The sequence below is a fragment of the Chironomus tepperi genome, unplaced genomic scaffold (assembly GCF_022539635.2).
Source record: "Chironomus tepperi strain 1889 unplaced genomic scaffold, CSIRO-AGI_Ctep_v1 contig_85, whole genome shotgun sequence".
NCBI lineage: Eukaryota > Metazoa > Arthropoda > Insecta > Diptera > Chironomidae > Chironomus > Chironomus tepperi.
In genome coordinates, this window is record NW_027226207.1 from 7,447,233 (window position 1) to 7,467,595 (window position 20,363).

At 32.5% G+C, this 20,363-nt stretch overlaps 2 protein-coding genes across 2 annotated transcripts; both read right to left on the reverse strand.

Annotated features, from left to right (window-relative positions):
• Positions 1–8,431: 8,431 nt before the first annotated feature.
• Positions 8,432–11,642, reverse strand: LOC139086528 (uncharacterized). Its single transcript, XM_070634992.1, has 4 exons — positions 10,567–11,642; positions 9,726–9,915; positions 9,109–9,345; positions 8,432–8,639 (listed from the first exon to the last, which is right to left on the reverse strand). The coding sequence occupies exons 1-4, from the start codon at positions 11,576–11,578 to the stop codon at positions 8,432–8,434; spliced, it is 1,647 nt and encodes a 548-aa protein (XP_070491093.1). The 5' UTR covers positions 11,579–11,642.
• An 8,247-nt stretch (positions 11,643–19,889) lies between these two features.
• Positions 19,890–20,363, reverse strand: LOC139086529 (NPC intracellular cholesterol transporter 2-like). Its single transcript, XM_070634993.1, has one exon. The coding sequence runs from the start codon at positions 20,361–20,363 to the stop codon at positions 19,890–19,892; it is 474 nt and encodes a 157-aa protein (XP_070491094.1).

Consider the following 20,363-nt stretch of genomic DNA (forward strand, 5'->3'; position numbering starts at 1 on the left):
ATGTGTATTATTATGTATATTTTCATTTTTTTCGAGTCACAGTATGCCTAAACGATCAAAATATTACCCGAACCCGGTGGATAGATGAAGAGTAAAGAAAGAAACAGAATATATACAGGCATAAATGTTATACTGTATATTATTCTCTGTGTGTCTGTAGTCGATGATACAGTTGTGAAGAAGAAAAAATTAGACTTGCCTGATTCATATAATATTTGTGGCCATTACATTTACTCATTACGTGCGCTATAGTCACAACATACATCTTATATGTCCTTGAACTTGAAAATAATCATCTGGCAATTTGCGTTGGAACTATGTATATATGTATATATGGGAAAATAACAAGAAGAGAAATATAAAAAAAGTATCAAGTTGGAGTTTGCGCATTAATGCGAAACGGCCTGTGTGTAGTGAGTACGGACGTACATATCTGCAAAAAAAATAATATAATAATAATAATTGGGGATGTTAATGAATGACGTCGAGTTGAGGGAAATCGATCCAGAATCTGGCACCTAATCTGAGTCATGACTTCCTGGTCCCAGATTCAAATTAAATCTGGCAATGAGCTGTAATGATTCGGGGATTGTTACTCAATTACTTCGCTGGCCATAAAGATCAGTTGTTATCCATGGCTTCTCTCAGTTGACGTCTATAACTGGCTCTATCGCTAGCTGGCCTTTCCAAATTCCCAATACCAAATGCTACACTGTCGCTATCAACAGCCTCTTTCCAAGACTGACAAGATGCCAGATTTAAATCGAATCTGACAACAAGTTAGAGTCATGTCAGCTTGGTGCCTGAATTCAGATCGACTAACCCGTGCAGCAACTACAGTTCTTAATATCCCGAACTGGCAAAGGTTATCAAAAATTAGAGCTGTCAACAGACGTTCTCTAAACGAAGCAATGTTCTCCCATGTATCCCAGCCAAGGAAGTAAGAAGTAACCAGAGCAGCACAATGCAACGAACCGCAATTTCATCTGTGAAAATGGCTCGAAATCTGTCATCAGGGGCACATCAAGGCAACTTTGTGTCTTACCATTAATACAGCAAAGTTGCGTCTTGCAGTTAATGCAGCAAAGTTGCGGTCCCCTATCAGGTACAGTTTGCTACTCGGGCAAGCGATTTGTTTTATTCGGAACCTTTTGGTGGCGACTCTAAGAGCTCATATACTAGCCCGAACACCACAACTCGATTAATCTGCCAAAAAACTGACCCCAGGTCAAGGTAAATCTGAGTTAGTGTTGGATTGGATATAGAGTCACGGCAGTCTTGTTTCAGATTTTGGATCGATCAATCGAATCATGTTTATCAGCTAGATTGCATCTCCCGCTTCCACATCCCTCTCATCACTGACAAATCCACCCCACATATGTAAAGAGCACTTATTGAATCAGCAAAAGTAGAAAAGAGAAAAAATCATTACAAATATGTGCCTACCTACCTTATATCCTACCTTTTGTGGCTCAATATTTTCCAGCTCCTCCGTTTTCATCTTGCTGTGACTTAAAATTATAATTTTTTTATATTTTTCAAGATAATAATAGTTGTTTCATTCCAGAGACTTGAATGTCTCTGCTGATGTATGATATAATTGAAATTTGTGTACTTACACAAGCGTGCTGCCTTTACTGGGTTGACTTTTTTTTTTTGTTGACGATCGGATAATCTGGAATGAGTTTTGCAGTGTTATGAAATTTAAGTAAAAATATGATTTATCGATTTAATTTGATATGGCAATGGTTGCTATAAATGTTTTGAAAATTTTTGCTGAGTGTTGAATTATTTGGTGATATGATAAGGTTTTATGGTCAGAATAACTTTTGCATTGGTTCAGATGGAGAATTTCTAGAATTATTGATTTATTTATAAAGGTATTGATTTATTGGGGAAAATGAGGTTTAATGCTGAAGAATGAGAGAAATTGCATCTTTTGCATTGAAATTTAGATCAAAAGTCTAGATAGACCTTCAAGGCTTGATTCTTTAATTATTTACTTACTTTGTTAGCAGAAGAGATCAACTTTGGTCCATGACACTTCTTAAATTACCCCAATGATTGTCTTATCGCAAACTACAGCTTGACAATTGCGTTCAGTTGTCACCTAAAGCTGACTCTATCGTCAGATTCCTTTCAAGATTGACATTAAAAGTGCTAAACACAAGCATGTCTTTGTAGTCAATCCAACTTTATAAAATGTTGACCTAGTGTGAGTCTAACTTGGTGTTGGAATCAATTTGAATCAGGAACCAGGTCGGCGTGACTCATCAGGATGATGTCACGCCCAGAGACAGGCCAAACTGGTGGTGAATTTTATATCAAACCTGGACAGTTACCAGCTATGTACAGTAAGCTGCTGCTACAGTCTACTTATCTAATTTGTGCTATTCAGGGATGAAACTCGTAGTTAGTCAGGATGTGTATCAATGACTGTATTTTACAGCTTCAAAATTCTTGAAGTTCAACATGGATTCATAAGCTCGGGAAGCTTATTGTTGTAAAATAATTCAGCACCAGGCTGTCATCATGTCGAAGAAAATCTAGATTTGGTACGAATGTAGTTTTGAATCCGCAAGATGCCCTTAAAAAGTGCCATAAATGTTGCTTAAGTACGTCAACTGCCCGAATATGTTCCCTAGGGCACCGCTAAGTCGCCGTATCAACGGAATTACACTAAGTTGCACGGACGGCACTGTGAAGACGGAAAAATGCAATTTGCTGCGGGTTGCTAAGCTGAACAGTTCCCAGCCATTATGCGCTTCTGCCACACTCAACTTCAAACAATTCCTAACTTCCATGCATTTTAATTACATCAAAAACCCCTCATTTCAACCATTTCTATCAATAAAACAGTATCAAAGTAGTAAAATAGGAAGCTAGAAATGTAAAAAAATTAACATGCATAGTTACAAGCAAAACTTTTCATTATCAAACTATTCAATCTCACAATTCCCCATTAAAAAACAACTTTTTCATTAAAATGCCTTCCCTTATCATCGAAACAAGCTGGATATCATCATTTTTGCGTGAATGTGCAAAAAAAAATAAGAATCAACATAGAGCGAGAGAGACTATAACAATAATAAAGCTCCAACACATTGATATGAAACCTTGAACTTGAAATTTTTTTTATTTTTTTTTTCTCATCGTACTTCCCCGATGTGTAGGTGAGTTGTGTGTTGATATCTACATTCACTCACCAATCGCTGGCACTATTAAAGCTAACGATTTTTTTTTTCGCTCTTTCTCTTCGACTCGATGTTTTGGTTTTTTTGGATGGATAAGAAAAAAAAAGTATTAAATTGGTATGAAAATTAGTCATAGATGAGGAATGGAAGCACATTATTTGAAGTGAATTGATGTATGATGTAACATTTTTGATTAACGGTTAAAAAATATTTGAAAAATAATTGACAAAATTGGTTTGAAACTCAGCGGCCAAAAATAACGGTTGATTGAAATTTAAAAATAACGATCAGATATCATTTGAAATTCAACGGCTAAAAATATTTGAAATATAACGGTCAAATGAATTTTGAAAATAAGTCACATAAAATTCAGCAGCCAAAAATAACGGTTCAATGAATTTTGAAAATAACCGTCAAATATAATTTGAAATTAAATTTTCATACAATTTTTGAAAATAACAATCAAACAATATTTGAAAATAACTGCTAAATGAAATTTAAAATAAGTTCAAACCTAAGAAGCACATAGTTACTTACCTCAATGAGTGAAATGGCATCAGTGGTCTTAATGGTAGAGCATTGGCCTCTCATGCCAAAGGTCCTGGGTTCAATCCCAGATCATGTCTAATTTTCGAAACTCTTTCGTTCTAGTTATGAAGGTCAGTTCGTGTTTTGGATGGAGTTTTGAGGTCTTTAGCACATAATGTGGTGTTTCCACTGATAGGTATACAAGAATATACTAGTCAGAGTGTGGTCGACTCAAATTCAAGTTTTTCGACATTAGAACAATTCGAACTCAATTTATTTTAAAACATAAATTTACGTTACGAACAAAAGGACAAGTAACGGTCAAAAAAAAATTGAATTTTAACGACAAAAAATACTTTTTGAAAAAAGTTAACTGTCGTTCTCCGGTTAGAACGCAGTTTTGAACTTGCATCCTACTTCAATCTGATACAACACAGAGTGGGATCGAACCTAGGACCTTTGAATCGACTACCCGACTTCCTAACCAACTAGACCATTGTCGCTTTTTTGCTGCTTTGGAGTAGATATCCCAATATGCGGACAGTCGGACACAACATAACAAATAGCATCAATTTCCCAAACCTAAATCCACTTTTTTCATGAGGCGAGAAAGAAGGCTTAAAACTCTATTCTGGTGATGTGGCATAGTGGAATGGGTTGAGCTAAAGCACTAGAGTGAGAAAAATTTTAACATTGAACTTGAACACTTATCTAGCTTGTAAATTTATAGCTATAGCTTGTTTTGCATGTATGCAGAAGTTCTTTTTCATTTCCATTACGCGTGCACAAATTTATTGGATATGTAGCACTTGCACAGAATAGAGCAATGATATTGTTGTTGTTATTGGAACTAATGAATAGCCTCTTTCCATCGACCAAAAATGAATTGGCAGTTTTTTAAGCTATTGATTGAACTGGAATTAATCATTAATCCATTTTTAGATAGAATAACTCACTATTGTACTCGCTTATTATTATTGTTGACTATACAGCACATCCATGTAGTGATATAAGTGAATGATCTGTCATTTTTATATTTTTTCAATGACTGATGATTTTACGCCGTAAACACATTTTCCCCTGATTTTTCTTTTCATTAAAAACAAATCCTTTGGATGTGGTTGTGTGAACTTTGTGGTTGTATTAGTGAAACACCACTGTGGGTAGCTGGAAAATTCGACGTGGAAATTTTTTGAAGAAAATTTTCTTTTCTTTTGTGTAACGGATTTTTGAGATTTGAATTGAAAGCTTTTTGATGCGTCTTGGGTGAGGTGGGAGCTTTTGTGGAATTATCAGTTGAAATTGAGAGCTTTTGGGATTTGAATTTTACAAGATTTGTGATGAAACCACAGGAATTGGTAGATGTTTGAGGAAAATTAAGGAAAATTAAGAATTTTAAAGATTGCTGAGAGTTAAAATATTTTGAGAGGATTTCATATTAGTGTTCCCAAACAGCACAATGCATGTATTATCAAGTACACTGTTACGTCGCTGTATTTATGGAAAGAAGCTTATTTACCCTGATTGCACCGTGACGATTAATCTAAGTTAAGTGCAGGGTGGGGGATTTTTTTGCGATTTAAATCAAAATCCCAAATTGAATTTTGATTTTTGATTTAAATCTCATTGAAAAATGATTTTAAAAATGATTTTGATTTAAATCATTTTGTTCAAAGATTTTTTTCAAGATTTATGATTTAAATCATTTTGTATGAAGATTTTTTTGTGATTTATGATTTAAATCAAATTGTATGAAAGATTTTTTTGGGATTTATGATTTAAATCATTTTGAATGAAGATTTTTTTGGGATTTGAGATTTAAATCATTTTGAATGAAGATTTTTTTTGGGATTTGAGATTTAAATCATTTGCATGAAGATTTATTTTTTGAGTTATGATTTAAATCATTTATATGGAAGATTTTTTTGGGATTTTAAAATCCCTCTGTATTAAAATCTTCCTTGAAATATTCCAAAAGTTCATTACATATCCACAGTTTCATTGATTGTTCCTAATGATGATCACGCAAACTGAATCTCATTTGATTTGCCCAATTCCTTCCAGGTTCCAATGCTTTTAAAGTCGGTCCTGACCGTTCCTGCAATGAATGTTTAAATGCCGAAATGTGACTATTGGAGCTTTTACATAAAATTGAGTTTGAGGACTTATCAAATTAACATATTCATACTGGATCTGGATTGTGTGGCTTTAAAAACCGTTACTGGATCTTTTAGATCCAATCATTTTAGATAAAAATTACAGCAACCATTGGTTTTATGTACTTTGAATGAGAACAATTTTATTTTAGGGGTTTCTGTTTCCTGTGGACTGTTGCTTAAGTATAAAGACATTTCTGAGGCATATCATGATCGTTCATGCCCGGATGTAGCTGGAAGTGAGGAATTGACTACTTCTAATGCTATGAATGCATGTTTTTGCGTACATTCATTGTGAAATTGATCAAAATTGGTTTAACTCAGTCACAGGACTGGATAGGCACTGGAACTGCCCAGTTCCTTTACATCCAAAAAAAAATTTTTTGTTCCTTTTTTATCAAGGAATCACCTCCAAAAGTTTGAAATTTTTTGCGGAACTGACCGGTTCCTTCGGTACCCAATAACTGCAAACTACTTAAATTGAAAGGAATACTTATTTGACTTCATGTACATGTTTTGGAACCATTGGGTACCGAAGGAACCGGTCAGTTCCGCAAAAAATTTCAAACTTTTGGAGGTGATTCCTTGATAAAAAAGGAACAAAAAATTTTTTTTTGGATGTAAAGGAACTGGGCAGTTCCAGTGCCTATCCAGTCCTGTGACTGAGTTAAACCAATTTTGATCAATTTCACAATGAATGTACGCAAAAACATGCATTCATAGCATTAGAAGTAGTCAATTCCTCACTTCCAGCTACATCCGGGCATGAACGATCATGATATGCCTCAGAAATGTCTTTATACTTAAGCAACAGTCCACAGGAAACAGAAACCCCTAAAATAAAATTGTTCTCATTCAAAGTACATAAAACCAATGGTTGCTGTAATTTTTATCTAAAATGATTGGATCTAAAAGATCCAGTAACGGTTTTTAAAGCCACACAATCCAGATCCAGTATGAATATGTTAATTTGATAAGTCCTCAAACTCAATTTTATGTAAAAGCTCCAATAGTCACATTTCGGCATTTAAACATTCATTGCAGGAACGGTCAGGACCGACTTTAAAAGCATTGGAACCTGGAAGGAATTGGGCAAATCAAATGAGATTCAGTTTGCGTGATCATCATTAGGAACAATCAATGAAACTGTGGATATGTAATGAACTTTTGGAATATTTCAAGGAAGATTTTAATACAGAGGGATTTTAAAATCCCAAAAAAATCTTCCATATAAATGATTTAAATCATAACTCAAAAAATAAATCTTCATGCAAATGATTTAAATCTCAAATCCCAAAAAAAATCTTCATTCAAAATGATTTAAATCATAAATCCCAAAAAAATCTTTCATACAATTTGATTTAAATCATAAATCACAAAAAAATCTTCATACAAAATGATTTAAATCATAAATCTTGAAAAAAATCTTTGAACAAAATGATTTAAATCAAAATCATTTTTAAAATCTTTTCAAAATGATTTTGATTTGATTTATGATTTTGAAAACCCACCCTGGTTAAGTGAAATCAAATCAATCCCGGAAAGCACACGACGTTGAGATAATGACAAATCAGATTCCAGACCAGCGAGAGTCTGCTAATCTAGTATGCAACTGATTCCAATATAGTCATTGACTTACTTAATGTAACCATGCTACTATGTATGTGATGCTATAAAATAATGCTATACTTCCAACTCTGTGGCTTGCTCTGTCACTTGGTTTGTTCAAATTTTTAGTCCAGTGCTGTTTGCATTCTGTTACTTCCTTTATTTATTATAGATTGTTAAACTTATCACATATCCCGGCACAATGCCTGGTCAAAAGCAGTGCATTTAGTTGTAATAGAGGATTCCACATGAAGGTGTGCACTTGAAATTTTATCAGCTTCGGAGTCAAACATCGGCTTTCTAAATCTTATGAACTCATGCCTCAGTCCGCAACTGAATCAGTCGTCAAGTAGTCATCAGAGCATCTTTATGTATTGCTCTCAATGCAGCGACGTAGTTGCACATTGTCGATTACATTGTGATGCTCGGAAATGCTAGGAAGTCTGAAGATTCTATATTGCGTGACAATTCATAGAATACAGCATGAATGTTATCAGAAAGTCCAGAAAAGATCAAAGGAACTAGGATACAGTTGGACCAGAGTATAAGGTTGCTAATATATTCATTTGACCATCATTGCCTGCAATTTTATATTCTCTTAAATCCTAACATCCTTTTAATATCCACTTACCATTCTAACAAAAAATTCCCAACCATTAGCATGACAAACAGAATGCGTGAAAACTAACAAATGATGTGCAGAAATTATAATGTCAATACCTAATCATTAATTCATACTTAACATCCCATTTTCTACATGAAAGCTAAAAATGATTGAAAAATTTGCTGAAAAATTCAATAAAATTTTAATTCGACAATTATAGACTGCATGAACATCACATGGCAGTTGATGAAGTAATAAAAGAATGTCATTTTTTCTAGAATATTTTTCGATAATTTTTTTATTATTTTCTAACATTTTTCATTAAAAACAAATTCTTTTTTTTAATTCACGGACGAAAACGGAATTGAATTTTTTATTGGAAATTCAAAACTATTTGCAAGTCCACTTGTCGAGTGTGGATGATGATGATGTGTTGGCAATTGAGTTGTCGCAGCTGATGATGATGATGTTGTCCATGTTGGACGACGGGCGACTGGACGAAGGATTGTATTGGATGTTGGGAATAGGGCGAGGGTGTCGTAAGGGGTTCTGTGGATTAGATAATGAGCTAGAATTAGTATGTGATTAAGGAACAAGAACTAATAGCAAAATTGGGTATTCTTGAGCTGGATTAATGAGAATCTGTAGAAAGTTGCAATTTACAGGAACTTAATTGTGTCTCAAAATTGGATCTTATGTCCCAAAGTCCCACATTATTTCATATTAAGCATAACTGAAGCCCCAAGCAACACAAAACCTAATTTGACAGTAATTAAAAAGCTATTCAGAGTCTACAGCAGTGTTGTCCAGCATCTTGGTGATAAGTCACAACCTATACAGCATACAGCATGTGATTCATTGCACCCAGCATGAACAGCACTGCTTTAGACTTCCAAATTGCTTCCTTTGACTCCTGCAGACCCCCCAAAAGTCTCAACTTGCATCTCTTCTTGATTAATCTTGAATTTAGCAAATTTTGACCTTCGAAGGCTTTTCTACCTTAATTTCACATTCTTACCTATAACTCTGATGACACACATACTGAAAGGCTGATCGTTGATGGAAGTACAGCTCTGAAAATGACTGAATTCTTCTTCGTTCTCTCTCAAAGTCCAAGAATCTTTTATGGACATTTTGTTGAACTAAAGTTTGCATTTCGGTAATTTTGCTGCTAACTGGAGTCAGTTGAGTCTGATAAGGTGTGTCAGTTGATGGTGTATGATGAGATATGATGTGCTTTTTGAGGTAGGATTCTCTGGAAAGGTTGAATAAGGAAGATTTAGATTTTTGGACAGTTTACTTTAGGACGCGAATCTTTCGATGATCCCATGCGACTTAAATGAATAAGGCTTTGGTATGGAGCATTTAAGGCTTTGCTAAACCTCCTTCAATAGCATCAAATGGAAGCTACCTTCATATGGCATCCAAATGGCTGTCATAAGGTATCCACTTGGATGCACAAATAGGAATCCATGCGGTATTCACGACGACTTCCATTTGATGCTTACAACAAAGCTTCAGTGTAGCCTTAGAACCTCCATGGAACAGCCTTCGTCATTTATGTCACTCTGTCATATTAAAGCTACAGATCATCCACAAAAAAATATCCTTTTCAGCATAAAATTTCAATTTTACCTTCGAAAAATCCTCCCACAATGCGAACACGGAAACTTGTCATCAACACCAGCCATCTCTGAAGCAGCTTCAGAAGGCATTTTCTTCTCAGAACTTGGTTCATCCTTTTTCTCTTGCGATGATTTCTTTTCAGTATTTTGAGAATTTTGATTTCTTGGTTTATGCCATCGTTTATGTGATGCCAAATTGGCTGAAATGGTTATAAATGTTATTAGTTTTTGGGTTATAAAGCTTGATTGGTTATTGGTCTCGGTATTGGTGATTGACAAGCGGAAGCCAACGATAGAGCAAGCTTTGGGTGTCATCTGAGGACGGCCATGGATCACAATTGATCTGTACGGCCAGTAAGAAAGTAACTTTAACTTGCTTTTGTCAAGACTGAAGCTTAATACTTATTTAAAGCTTTGGGACTGAAACTTGGTCAATTTTGTAGCTTCAAATAGGGTTATGAGCCTTAAATCTGTTAGATTAACTTAGATATGACACAATTTCTAGGTTATGAATCACAATTGATCTAAACCAGTGGTGGACAACCTTTTATTATTCGTGGCACACCTTGGTGGCAAGCCTTGATCGAAATTACACACGACATACGGTTCATGGCATTTCCAACAATTTTTGTCAATATCCTAATGTACCGCGGTAAACAGGTTGACCAGCACTGATCTAAATTGTAAGCTAAGGCCGACTAAATTGCTCAAATTCCACTTAGATTCGGCATTGCACCATGGCACAGAAAGATCACTAGGGTACCTAAAGGCAGCCTCTTTACATGTTAGGTACAGCTACCAAGTAACTCATCCCTAAATCCTCAACTACAAACCACTTCCATTCAACTCACCAGGACAATTAAACACTTTATCACATTCCGAGCATCGATATTCAATATGAACAATTCGGCTACATCGATGCTGAGCCAGTCCAAATGGATCATCATACATTGACCGACACAGCTGACAAATATAATTTCCAAGCTTATTTTCAATCAATGCAATCGCAGCTTTAGCTTCTTCTGTCACTTCCACAATATTAAATGCTGGATCTATATCACCTTTACGTACGACTAGTTCCTCACCATCATTTAACTTCCTTATTATCGTACCCGACACTGGACTTGTATTCTCTTCATCAACAATTTGCTTTCGAAGCTTCATTCGCTTCCGTTCATGTCGATGGCGATTCTGTGATGACTTTTTTAAGGAATTATCGGAACCTGTGTAGACACTCTTCTCAAACAGCATCGCAAAGCCTTGAATAGCCTTTGAGTGATGTTTTGGATCCTCGAATATTTGCTGTCCATTTTCCAGCACACCGTGGTCGTCCGTGTCATTCAATGAGAAGATTACAGAGTCTTCATTCGACTCTATATCCACAATCTCATCGGAATCAAGGGAATCCTGATTGGAATCGTCATCCGTTAAGTCACTTGAATGTAAATTATCATTTTCAATCAGCTTTGGTCCACTTGATGTGGATGTAAAGTTTTCCATCTCATTATCGGAACTAGTTATGTCTATATATTCCTCAGAATTGTCATTAACATCCTCAATCGACGACGGAATTGAATTATGGAAATACTTTTTGTCATCAATTGAAATAGTTTTGAGGAATTGCGATGAATTTTTGGAATTGGCAACATCGAAAGTTTTAAGATCTAAATTGAGGAGTTTTGGTTGTTTTCGGGGTGGTGATGGAGTTGTTGGTGGTGTTAGGACTGGTTTGAAAATTGATAAATCTAGTGGAATTTCACCGCTTCTTATGAATCGTGTGGCACTTAGAGAATCTGGTGAATATAAGATTGCTGATGATGGTGGGGTGGAGGGGGTGAAGGGGAATCCATTGGAATGCATCATTTATATCTTTGTTGATAAATTGACAATTTCAGAAAATTTTAGCACATTTTTTACTGAATTTTCAAGTTTATGTTGAATTTTAAATTTTTATTCTTTGGTTTTTAATTCAAATTTTCAGGAAGTTTTTGATTTTTTAACAAAAATTTAAAATTTTTTTTTAAATTCTTATCTTTTCACTGTTATAAATTAAAATCCATGATTTTGTAATTTTTAGCCAAGTTATTACAAATTTCAAATGTTTCTTAAAAATTTCACAAAATTCTTAAGACTTGTTAAATTTCTAATTTATTTCTTTTGTTGCTTTAGATTTAACTTTAAAGGTTTTAATATACTTTAAACTAGGTTTTTAGGAATATTTATTTATTCTTTAATATTCTTGAACAAAAGATTTGAAGAGTTTTTAGATTTGAAAATTAAATTTAAAATTTTAAATTTTATTTTAATTTTATGTCAGCCAAGATTCTTTTTAAATTTAACAAAATTATGTTTTTAGTTTTTAAGGTTTTTAATTTGTTTAAACTTTATTTTTTGTCAAAATTAAAAGTTTATTTTTTGATTAAAATAAATTTTGATTGAATTTAAATTTTTGACACTTTTATGTAAGAATTTTTTTGTTTTAAAAATTATCTTCAAACTTTCTTTTATTTTTGAAATTATTCTTCTTTTAATTTATAAAAGTCAATTTTATCATAGTTTTTATTTTATAACTCAAATATCTTATTTGCTTAATTATTTTCAATTATTAATTTTCTAATTTTAAAATCTTTTCGAATTCTTTGTTTTTGAAAATTCTTATTTGAAATATTTCAAAATTCAAACTTTAACTTTTTTTAACTTTTAGATTTCAAATTTTTTTTTAAGTTTCAAGTTTTGAAATTTTAAACTTTCGATTTTCCAATGGTTTGAATTCTTATTTTATTATTTTTTTTATTTAAATTTTTAAGTTTTTTGAATTTTATTTTTCTCACTTTTGAATTCAATATTTCATTTTTAATTTTGTATTTTTCATTTGAGTTTTTTTTAAATTCTAAACTTTTCAAAATTTCATTCTTTTTGATTCAAATTTTTAATTCTATTTAAATTTCCATTTTTAATATTTTATTAACTTTATGTTGAAGTCCTTTGAAAGTTCAAGCTAATAGTTCTTATTAATTTCAAACTTTTATTGCTTCACAATCACAAATTCCTTTATGAACACATAAATTCCATTCAAATTTTCACAAAATTCCAAAGTCAAACTTTCAACTTTAAGTCAAATTTTTCCACATCCTCCAAAAAACTTTTCTTTTCAAAAAAATCCGTCTTTATCCTTCCGCGAACGATGAAAAACTGACGAAAAAATAGCATTGCACATTTTCCTATATAATAACAATAACCAACAATTCCCTTTTCTTTGTCCTGCGTTCACATACACAACACAACCAATGCGAGAAGTGGAAAAATTCTCTTTTTTTTTTACTTTCCTTCCATCCATCGAATGTGTGGAAAATTTTTCCGTTCCTTTTCAATATTTAAAAGCTTGAGAATTTCTTTACCTCACAGAATGTACAATAGCTGATGCGATGTGCGCACAATCGCAACATGGCTTTGTAGGTTGGACCAAAAACATGCTGATATTGTGTTGTTGGAATTTTCATGCATTTTCTGCTTACTTTTTTGAGCGAAAATTGTCAATTTTGAGTGTTTTTGATGTTTTCAGTTTGTCTGACTGTCAGTCATTCGTTCTTTATTTTTCAAATTTATTTTGACAGTTATTTTTTTCAAATTTATTTTGACCGTTATTTTTTCAAATTTATTCTGATTGTTATTTTTCAAATTTATTCTGACCGTTATTTTTCAAATTTATTATGATTGTTATTTTTCAACATTTTCAAAAAAAAAATGCGCTTTTGTCCCACAACCTCAATAACTTCCTTACTTGTTCCACACTCTGTCGCAATGGGAAAAATCTGCAAAGAAATTTTCTTCTCGTCTCTTTGGCTGACTCACATGAATATGCTACATACTCAAAATATGTGTGTGCTTCGCCTCATTCCGATTGAAATTCAACAAGTTGTTTTATTTATTATTTTATTTTTCTGGTCGGGCTGAAAATTCATTACAGCCTGCAACGATGTTTTTTATGCTTTATTTCTGCGATATTTATTTGTTTACGCCTATTTTGAGATGTCTGTGAATTGAAATTTTGATGAATATATGGACTTTATTTTTGCATAGATTTTCAATTTTGCTTTTGTTCAATTTTTAATTTAATTAATGTGACGATAATGAACTTTAATGAAGTTGACATGACTGCAAGTGTGGATAATTTCTTTTGTTTGAGAATTAATTTGATTTGTAGAGTTTATTGTGTTTTTAATTGGTACAATAATATGGATGGATTATGAAGATATGTAAATATGGAATTATGTTTTATGAACTGTAATAGGATATCGAATTAGATATTAATTAAAGAACATTTTCAAACGTTTAAAAGTATTAAACAAATCTTAAATTCGACAAAGATTTGGTATGGAGTCGACTCGACTTCATACAAAGTTCAAGTCGACATCGATATCTGGAATTGAATTAACAACTTTGAAGAGCAATTTTGTAAATTAAAAGAGCTTAAAACTTTAAAAATTCAAATATTTGTTTACAATTTGAAAATTTTCTTTATTTTTAAAAAAAAATTGCTTTTTTGGACATAATTACATGTCAAACTATTGATCTTTTGCTAGAATATTGCTGAAAGTTACTTATTCAACATATTATGAGCTTGTAAAATAACCAAACAGCATTTAAATTTGACAATTATTGTAAAATTTTAAAATTTTATTTAACTTCCGCGTGTAACAGGGGTTCAATGTTATTAGATTTTGATTTTCTAAATTCTAAGACAGTTCTCTGGACTACTTTTATGAGTATTTTACATAACTATAGCAAAATTCTTCATTAATCGAATAGCATAAATAGCTAAATCGATTCAAATTGCTGCACTAGGACGATGGAACTCTAACAACTCAAAGTCTGATTGTGGCAAGTCAAAGTTTGATACTACTAAGTGAAATTTAGACATTGGCAAGTCAAAGTTTGTCTGTAGCAAGTGAAAGTCTGATTTTGACAAAGCAAAGCTTTATTTTGGCATGACATACGTTTATTCTGACTGGCAAGTCTAAGACTAACTCTGGCCAGTCAAACTCTAACTCTGGCAAGTCAGTGTCACGTCAATCAGAAGCCGGATTTTTGATTGATTAACAAATTTTGCTATATTTTAAATATGGCAGAAATCCATGTATTGACTAGCAGTAGCTCATGAATTGGTGAGATTGCAAAAGAGCTGGCAGGACTCCAAAGTTGAGACGCCTTTATCCAAGTCCAGAATCCAATGGATATGTCTTTTTGGAGTCCGAACTCCCAAAGTCCTGTCAACTCTGTATTAAAGTTTAACTCAGATTAATGAACTCTATTTTCATACTTCCTTAAACTACAATGCAGAAAAGCACAACAGCGAAGCCATATAACCTACAAAAATTAATTACAATTCACCTGTTGACCACATTCACTTCCCTATTCACATTCAATTAAATCAAATTAAAGTCACCATACAATGACTTCTTTCCGCATAATTTCACCTTCACAAAATTTCCATTCAATTTTGAATCACAAAGAAGACAGCAAAAAAAAAAGAATCTTTAAACGCCGCCCATCGCTATTTTATGAACTGGGATTTGTGGAAAATTCTGATGCTGTGTGATAATGTTTCTATGGCGACCGCCTTTTTTGAATTTTCTTCTTTTTTTTCGGGAAAATTTTATTAAAAAGTCGCAATTTTGTCGCCTGTTTAAATATTCATGGAAATATTCCTTCAAGTACGTAGGTAAAATTAAGTTAATTTTACTATACAAATTGATTTTCAAACTACTTCAACTCGATGTCGACGACGAGAATGGAGAAAAATTTGCATTTAAATTGCAACATTCAATTGAGCATAAGCAAACAATTTTCAAAACAATTTGTAGCATAATTAAATTTAATATAATAAAAAAAAAATATTTCTAAAGTGGTTGTTGACGTACGAAAATTGGCAATATGCATGTAAATTATGCCTAATGGAATTTTGTGGAGTGAATTTATAATAGCTGCTTGTTAGTGCTTTGTTTGGTGGATATGGGAAGGAAATGTAAAAGGAATTTTGAGTTTTGTGAAGTTTTTATGATTAATTGTTGTTTATAGGAAGTAAATTTGAGTGAGTTATGTAAATTTAGGGACTTTGCTTGTTGAACTTTTAAACATTTCATCAAGGAAATGCAGTTTTTGCACTGTAGAGTCAAAATTTTAAAATCAACTGTCACAAAAAATTCAAATTTCAAAATTAACGCTCAAAATAATTCAAATTTTCAAAAATAACTGCCAAAAATTTCAAATTTTGCAATAAACGATCACAAAAAATTCAAATTCAAAAATTATGGTTGATTTTTGACCAATTTTTAGAACATTTGTTGTTGTTGATTATCATATAAAGCTATTTTCTTAAATATCTAACAGAGTTTTGCGTTATAAAGAGAATTTTTGATGTAAATTAAGGTGCTCAACGCTGTTCTAAAAGATTTTTCAATAAAATTTACCAAAAAAACTTTTACCTTTAAGATTTTCAATTCCAAAAATGCGAGATGAGAAAATTTTTTTTAAAAAATGAGAATAATCCAACGTCAGTGATGTAAAAAAATTAATCAAATTGATTTCAGATTTAAAATAAGTTAACAACAAGTATTCTTAAAAATTGTACAAAAAATCAAATTTCAAAATTAACGGTCGAAAAATATTCTAATTTCAAAAATCACGGTTAAAAAATTTTCAAATTTCCAAAATAACGGCTGCAAAAAATTGAATCGCTTTATTAGCTGTCATTTGAAATTTGAATGTTTAACAGTTGTAATAAATTTCAAATAATCAAAACTTGTTGAATTTTCATTGACAACTGACTTCAATCTCATCAGCGATATCCCAAGTATCAACAATTCCCATAATCCCATTCCATATCATTTAATATTCCTAATAATAATAATAATCCTAATAATGAATTATTCATAAACTCTTAGTTAATTCTCTTACATTCAATATTAATGCGTATGTTATTCAATTTCAAGAAGGTACTTCACATTATGCTCGTAAAACACTTGCCAAACACCCTCTTACTGTTCTACATATTGAACAAAAATTCATGCGAATATGAATAAAATTTTTGTTTTGATATAAAAAAGGGAAACGCAAAAATTTCTTCGATGTGAAAAACGCTCCGAGGGAAAAATCTATTTCAGAAGCTAAAATAGAATCAAAATATTTACGTCAACAGAGAATGAGATCAGTAAGGAGGGAAGGAAATTGAAGAATGAAAATAGCAACAGTTTGATTACATTTTACCCTTCGACACATCATTTGACATTGAAAATCAAATTTTATGCTCTTTTGTTTTAGTTATGAATAGAAGGCTTTGATTTTTGAATTGTTTTGACTTTTTCAGACGAGTTGTTGTTGTAAATAGAAAATTTTGAAAATATTTAATGAAATTATGAGTTTTTCAGTGAAATATGGATTTATTTAAAAGTGCTCACTGTTGATTTATAAGATTCTGCAAGAAAATTCAACAAAACAGCTTTAAACATAGAGATTTTCAATCACAAAAATGTGAGGTGAGCAAATGTGTGAGAAAATGAAATAATCCAAAGTCAATGACGTGATAATATATTTAAAATGACTAAAATTGCAAGACTGTGCTTTTTTAAACAATGAATAATGAAAAGTCAAGAAAATTCATAATTTTCATCTGCAGTTAGATGCACCTAGTAGGTCTGAATCACTCAACTACCAAAACTGACTCATCAATCCTCTAACTCATCATCCTCCCACCTTTGTTTATCATATTAATTGCCATTCTCCCATAAAAATTAATAAAAATTAGTCAGCTTAACATTGACATAATCTTATTCAATTATTCAAAGAAATGCTTCCTCAAGGCTTAATTCTTAATCTTCATATGCAGTCCTACATCTTCCTTCACATACACACATAAGCCTTGATTGTCATTTTCGTAATTTTTCTCAATTTGGAATTATCGTATTGTTGATTTGATGCCATTTGATCTCATTTTACTTTCCCTTAATCTCTCTTTGTACATGTTTAATATTTCCATTGCTTCCTGTCCATCAGCCTTCATCGACTGTCAATGAATTTTCTTTTTTTTACGTCCATTGAAAGGTAATTTCCCTTTTGTGTCCGGAAAGATTGATGAAGAAGATTCTAAAGAAAAGCCACAAGGACACTTCAAACAGTCGACCGCAGTTGAAATCACTCAGCAGGACCTGAGATGGCATCAAAGGAAAGAATATTCACATATGATTGAGGAGGGATGGATATGCATAGCTATAAATAAACTTTAAGGTTGTGTATTTTGGAAGGTATTGGAAGATTTGTTAACATGAAAAGGAGAAAAATGAGGTTTGTTGAAAATTTGACTGTCTTGGTGTTTTTGAATTTCAAAATTTAACGGTTTTTTAAAATTCAAATTTTTAACTTTTTAAATTTTGAGTTTTTTAATAATTTTTTGAATTAAACAAATGTGCTCACTGCTGATTAACAAGATTTTGCAGAAAATTTCATGAGAAAAGCTATGAACGTTAAGATTTTTAACCTTAAAAATGCGAGATGAGCAAAAAATTTAAATTTGCTCTAAATTTAACGGTTTCTTCAGTTTTAAAAGTAAACGAACTTAAAAATTTTATAGAAAAGCGCTACAGCTTCCATAATTTCATCTATTCCCATGTCTAGCATGTTCCTTAATATTTTTCCGATCACAAAAAAGGTATCTGTCGATAGAGGATTACATAATAATTCCGTCTTCAATCTATTTTGCTTTTGATTGAATTTAAATGATTTTGGGTTCACATGAGAATGACAAGGAACGAGAAAAAAAAATTGACAATCGGACGATTAAGTTCATGGAAAAATGATTTTCTCCTTCAATCTATTGTAAATGTCGCATGGATGAAAAAATTTCCTTTATATTCGCATACTTTACGTTGAATATTATTGAGGGGTTGAGTGATTGAATGCATGCATGTAATTTGGTTTACTTAATAGCACATACAAAAGAAATTGAGATGGAATAAGGGGACGGATAAAATTTGTATCGGAAATATTCGTGAATAATTATTAAATATATTTCAGGAATTTTGTCTCTTTGTAGTCATCGGATATTTTATTCTTTGTGATTGCTGAAATTCCTTTTGAAGATTCTTTACGGTAGCAACAATTTTTCATTTTTCAGGTGGAATTTTTTTGAGAAATTTTGACATTTTTATGGAATAATTTTGTGAGTTTATTAAGTTTGGGATTGCTCAATTATTACGAAACGCTCTTAGAGACGGTTAAAGTCGATTTGCGTAAAGTAATAAGTGAACGGACCATCCATGGTTAAGTGCTTGGTTACTTACTTACTTCGGTATCCGTGCATATCAATTGTGATCCATGGTATCTCTTAGATGACTTCTGAAGTTGACTCTATACTTAGTTGGTTGCCCCTTGCCAATTACCAATACACTATGCTACCCTGTCTCTCTCAACAGCTTCTTTCCAAGTGTATCTTGACTGCACTAGTGTTGTATTGTCATCTACATTGATCACCCTGATTAAGTACTGAAGCTAATTTCAATAATTGTCAAATAATTCATTCCAAATCAGACACCAAGTCAGAGCCACGCTAGGGTTTCCTAAAACGGGAATAATCCCGGGAATTTCCGAGAATCATATGTTTTCATAAGGAATATTTCCGAAGGTCATTCCCGATCCCATTCCCGATTTCCGTCCTGAGTCCAGATTATGATCAATTACCCGACTTGTAAAACTCGGAGCTGACCTTTGCTTGTCATGGCACAACTTACTGATGCCTTAATCAATTACCCCGACTTGAGCTTCTCGGGATTGACCTTTGCTTGTTATGGCACCACATATTGATGTCGTAAACAACAAATAGCTTATACATTGTAACTATCAAACCATTACATTCCTTATCAATAGTTGAGGTAGGTTAGGATATCGATAAGATAAACTTACATGGCAATGATCAAGATCCAATTGAGCAACTACATGACAATGACACTTGAATTGACTAAAATTCAATTAAAAATCCTTTAAATTTTCAATACATAAATTTATTTATCAATAATACAAAAACATTCGGATATACAGAAGGTCATAATATAATTTAAGGTGTAGCAGGTCACATAAAAGGGGTGCGGACAAACAGACTTAATTACTTTGACATTTTAAAAACTTAATTCCTGACAACGCTTTGGATTTCGTAGCAGAAAATGACTTGATTATTCTGATCGAAAAGGGTAAAGATGTTTACACTTGTGACTAATGGAGTATCTGGCTCAACTGGAACTGTCAAATTGAATGTAACTGGTGTATTGGCAGCGATTGGATTTGATGATCCGAGAAGATAATTGAATGGATTGTCTTGCATGTCTTGTGGAAGTGGATGTTGAATATTAAGTCCCAAAACACGTGCTCTTAATTCAGGTCTAAGTCCAGTAATTTGACGATTTGGTGTAAAGTCAATGTATGTTGTGCCTGATCCAATTGATCTGAATACTGGACATGGTTCAGCTAAGCATGGACTATCACGTCCACCGAAGAAAATTGCTGTTGGAAGTGGATGACTTGTTCTAAGACATGTTGACATTGGACTTGCTGAGAAGGCAATTGCTGGAAGTACAGCGAGGATTGCGATTAATTTGAACAT

Excerpts from the sequence above, each read along its gene's own strand:
- LOC139086529 (XM_070634993.1), bottom strand. The coding sequence starts at position 20,363 with ATGTTCAAATTAATCGCAATCCTCGCTGTACTTCCAGCAATTGCCTTC.
- LOC139086528 (XM_070634992.1), bottom strand. The coding sequence starts at position 11,578 with ATGATGCATTCCAATGGATTCCCCTTCACCCCCTCCACCCCACCATCA. Across the intron at positions 9,916-10,566 it reads TAAAGTGTTTAATTGTCCTG|CCAATTTGGCATCACATAAA; the intron begins GTGAGTTGAATG and ends TAACCATTTCAG. Across the intron at positions 9,346-9,725 it reads TGTGGGAGGATTTTTCGAAG|AGAATCCTACCTCAAAAAGC; the intron begins GTAAAATTGAAA and ends CAACCTTTCCAG.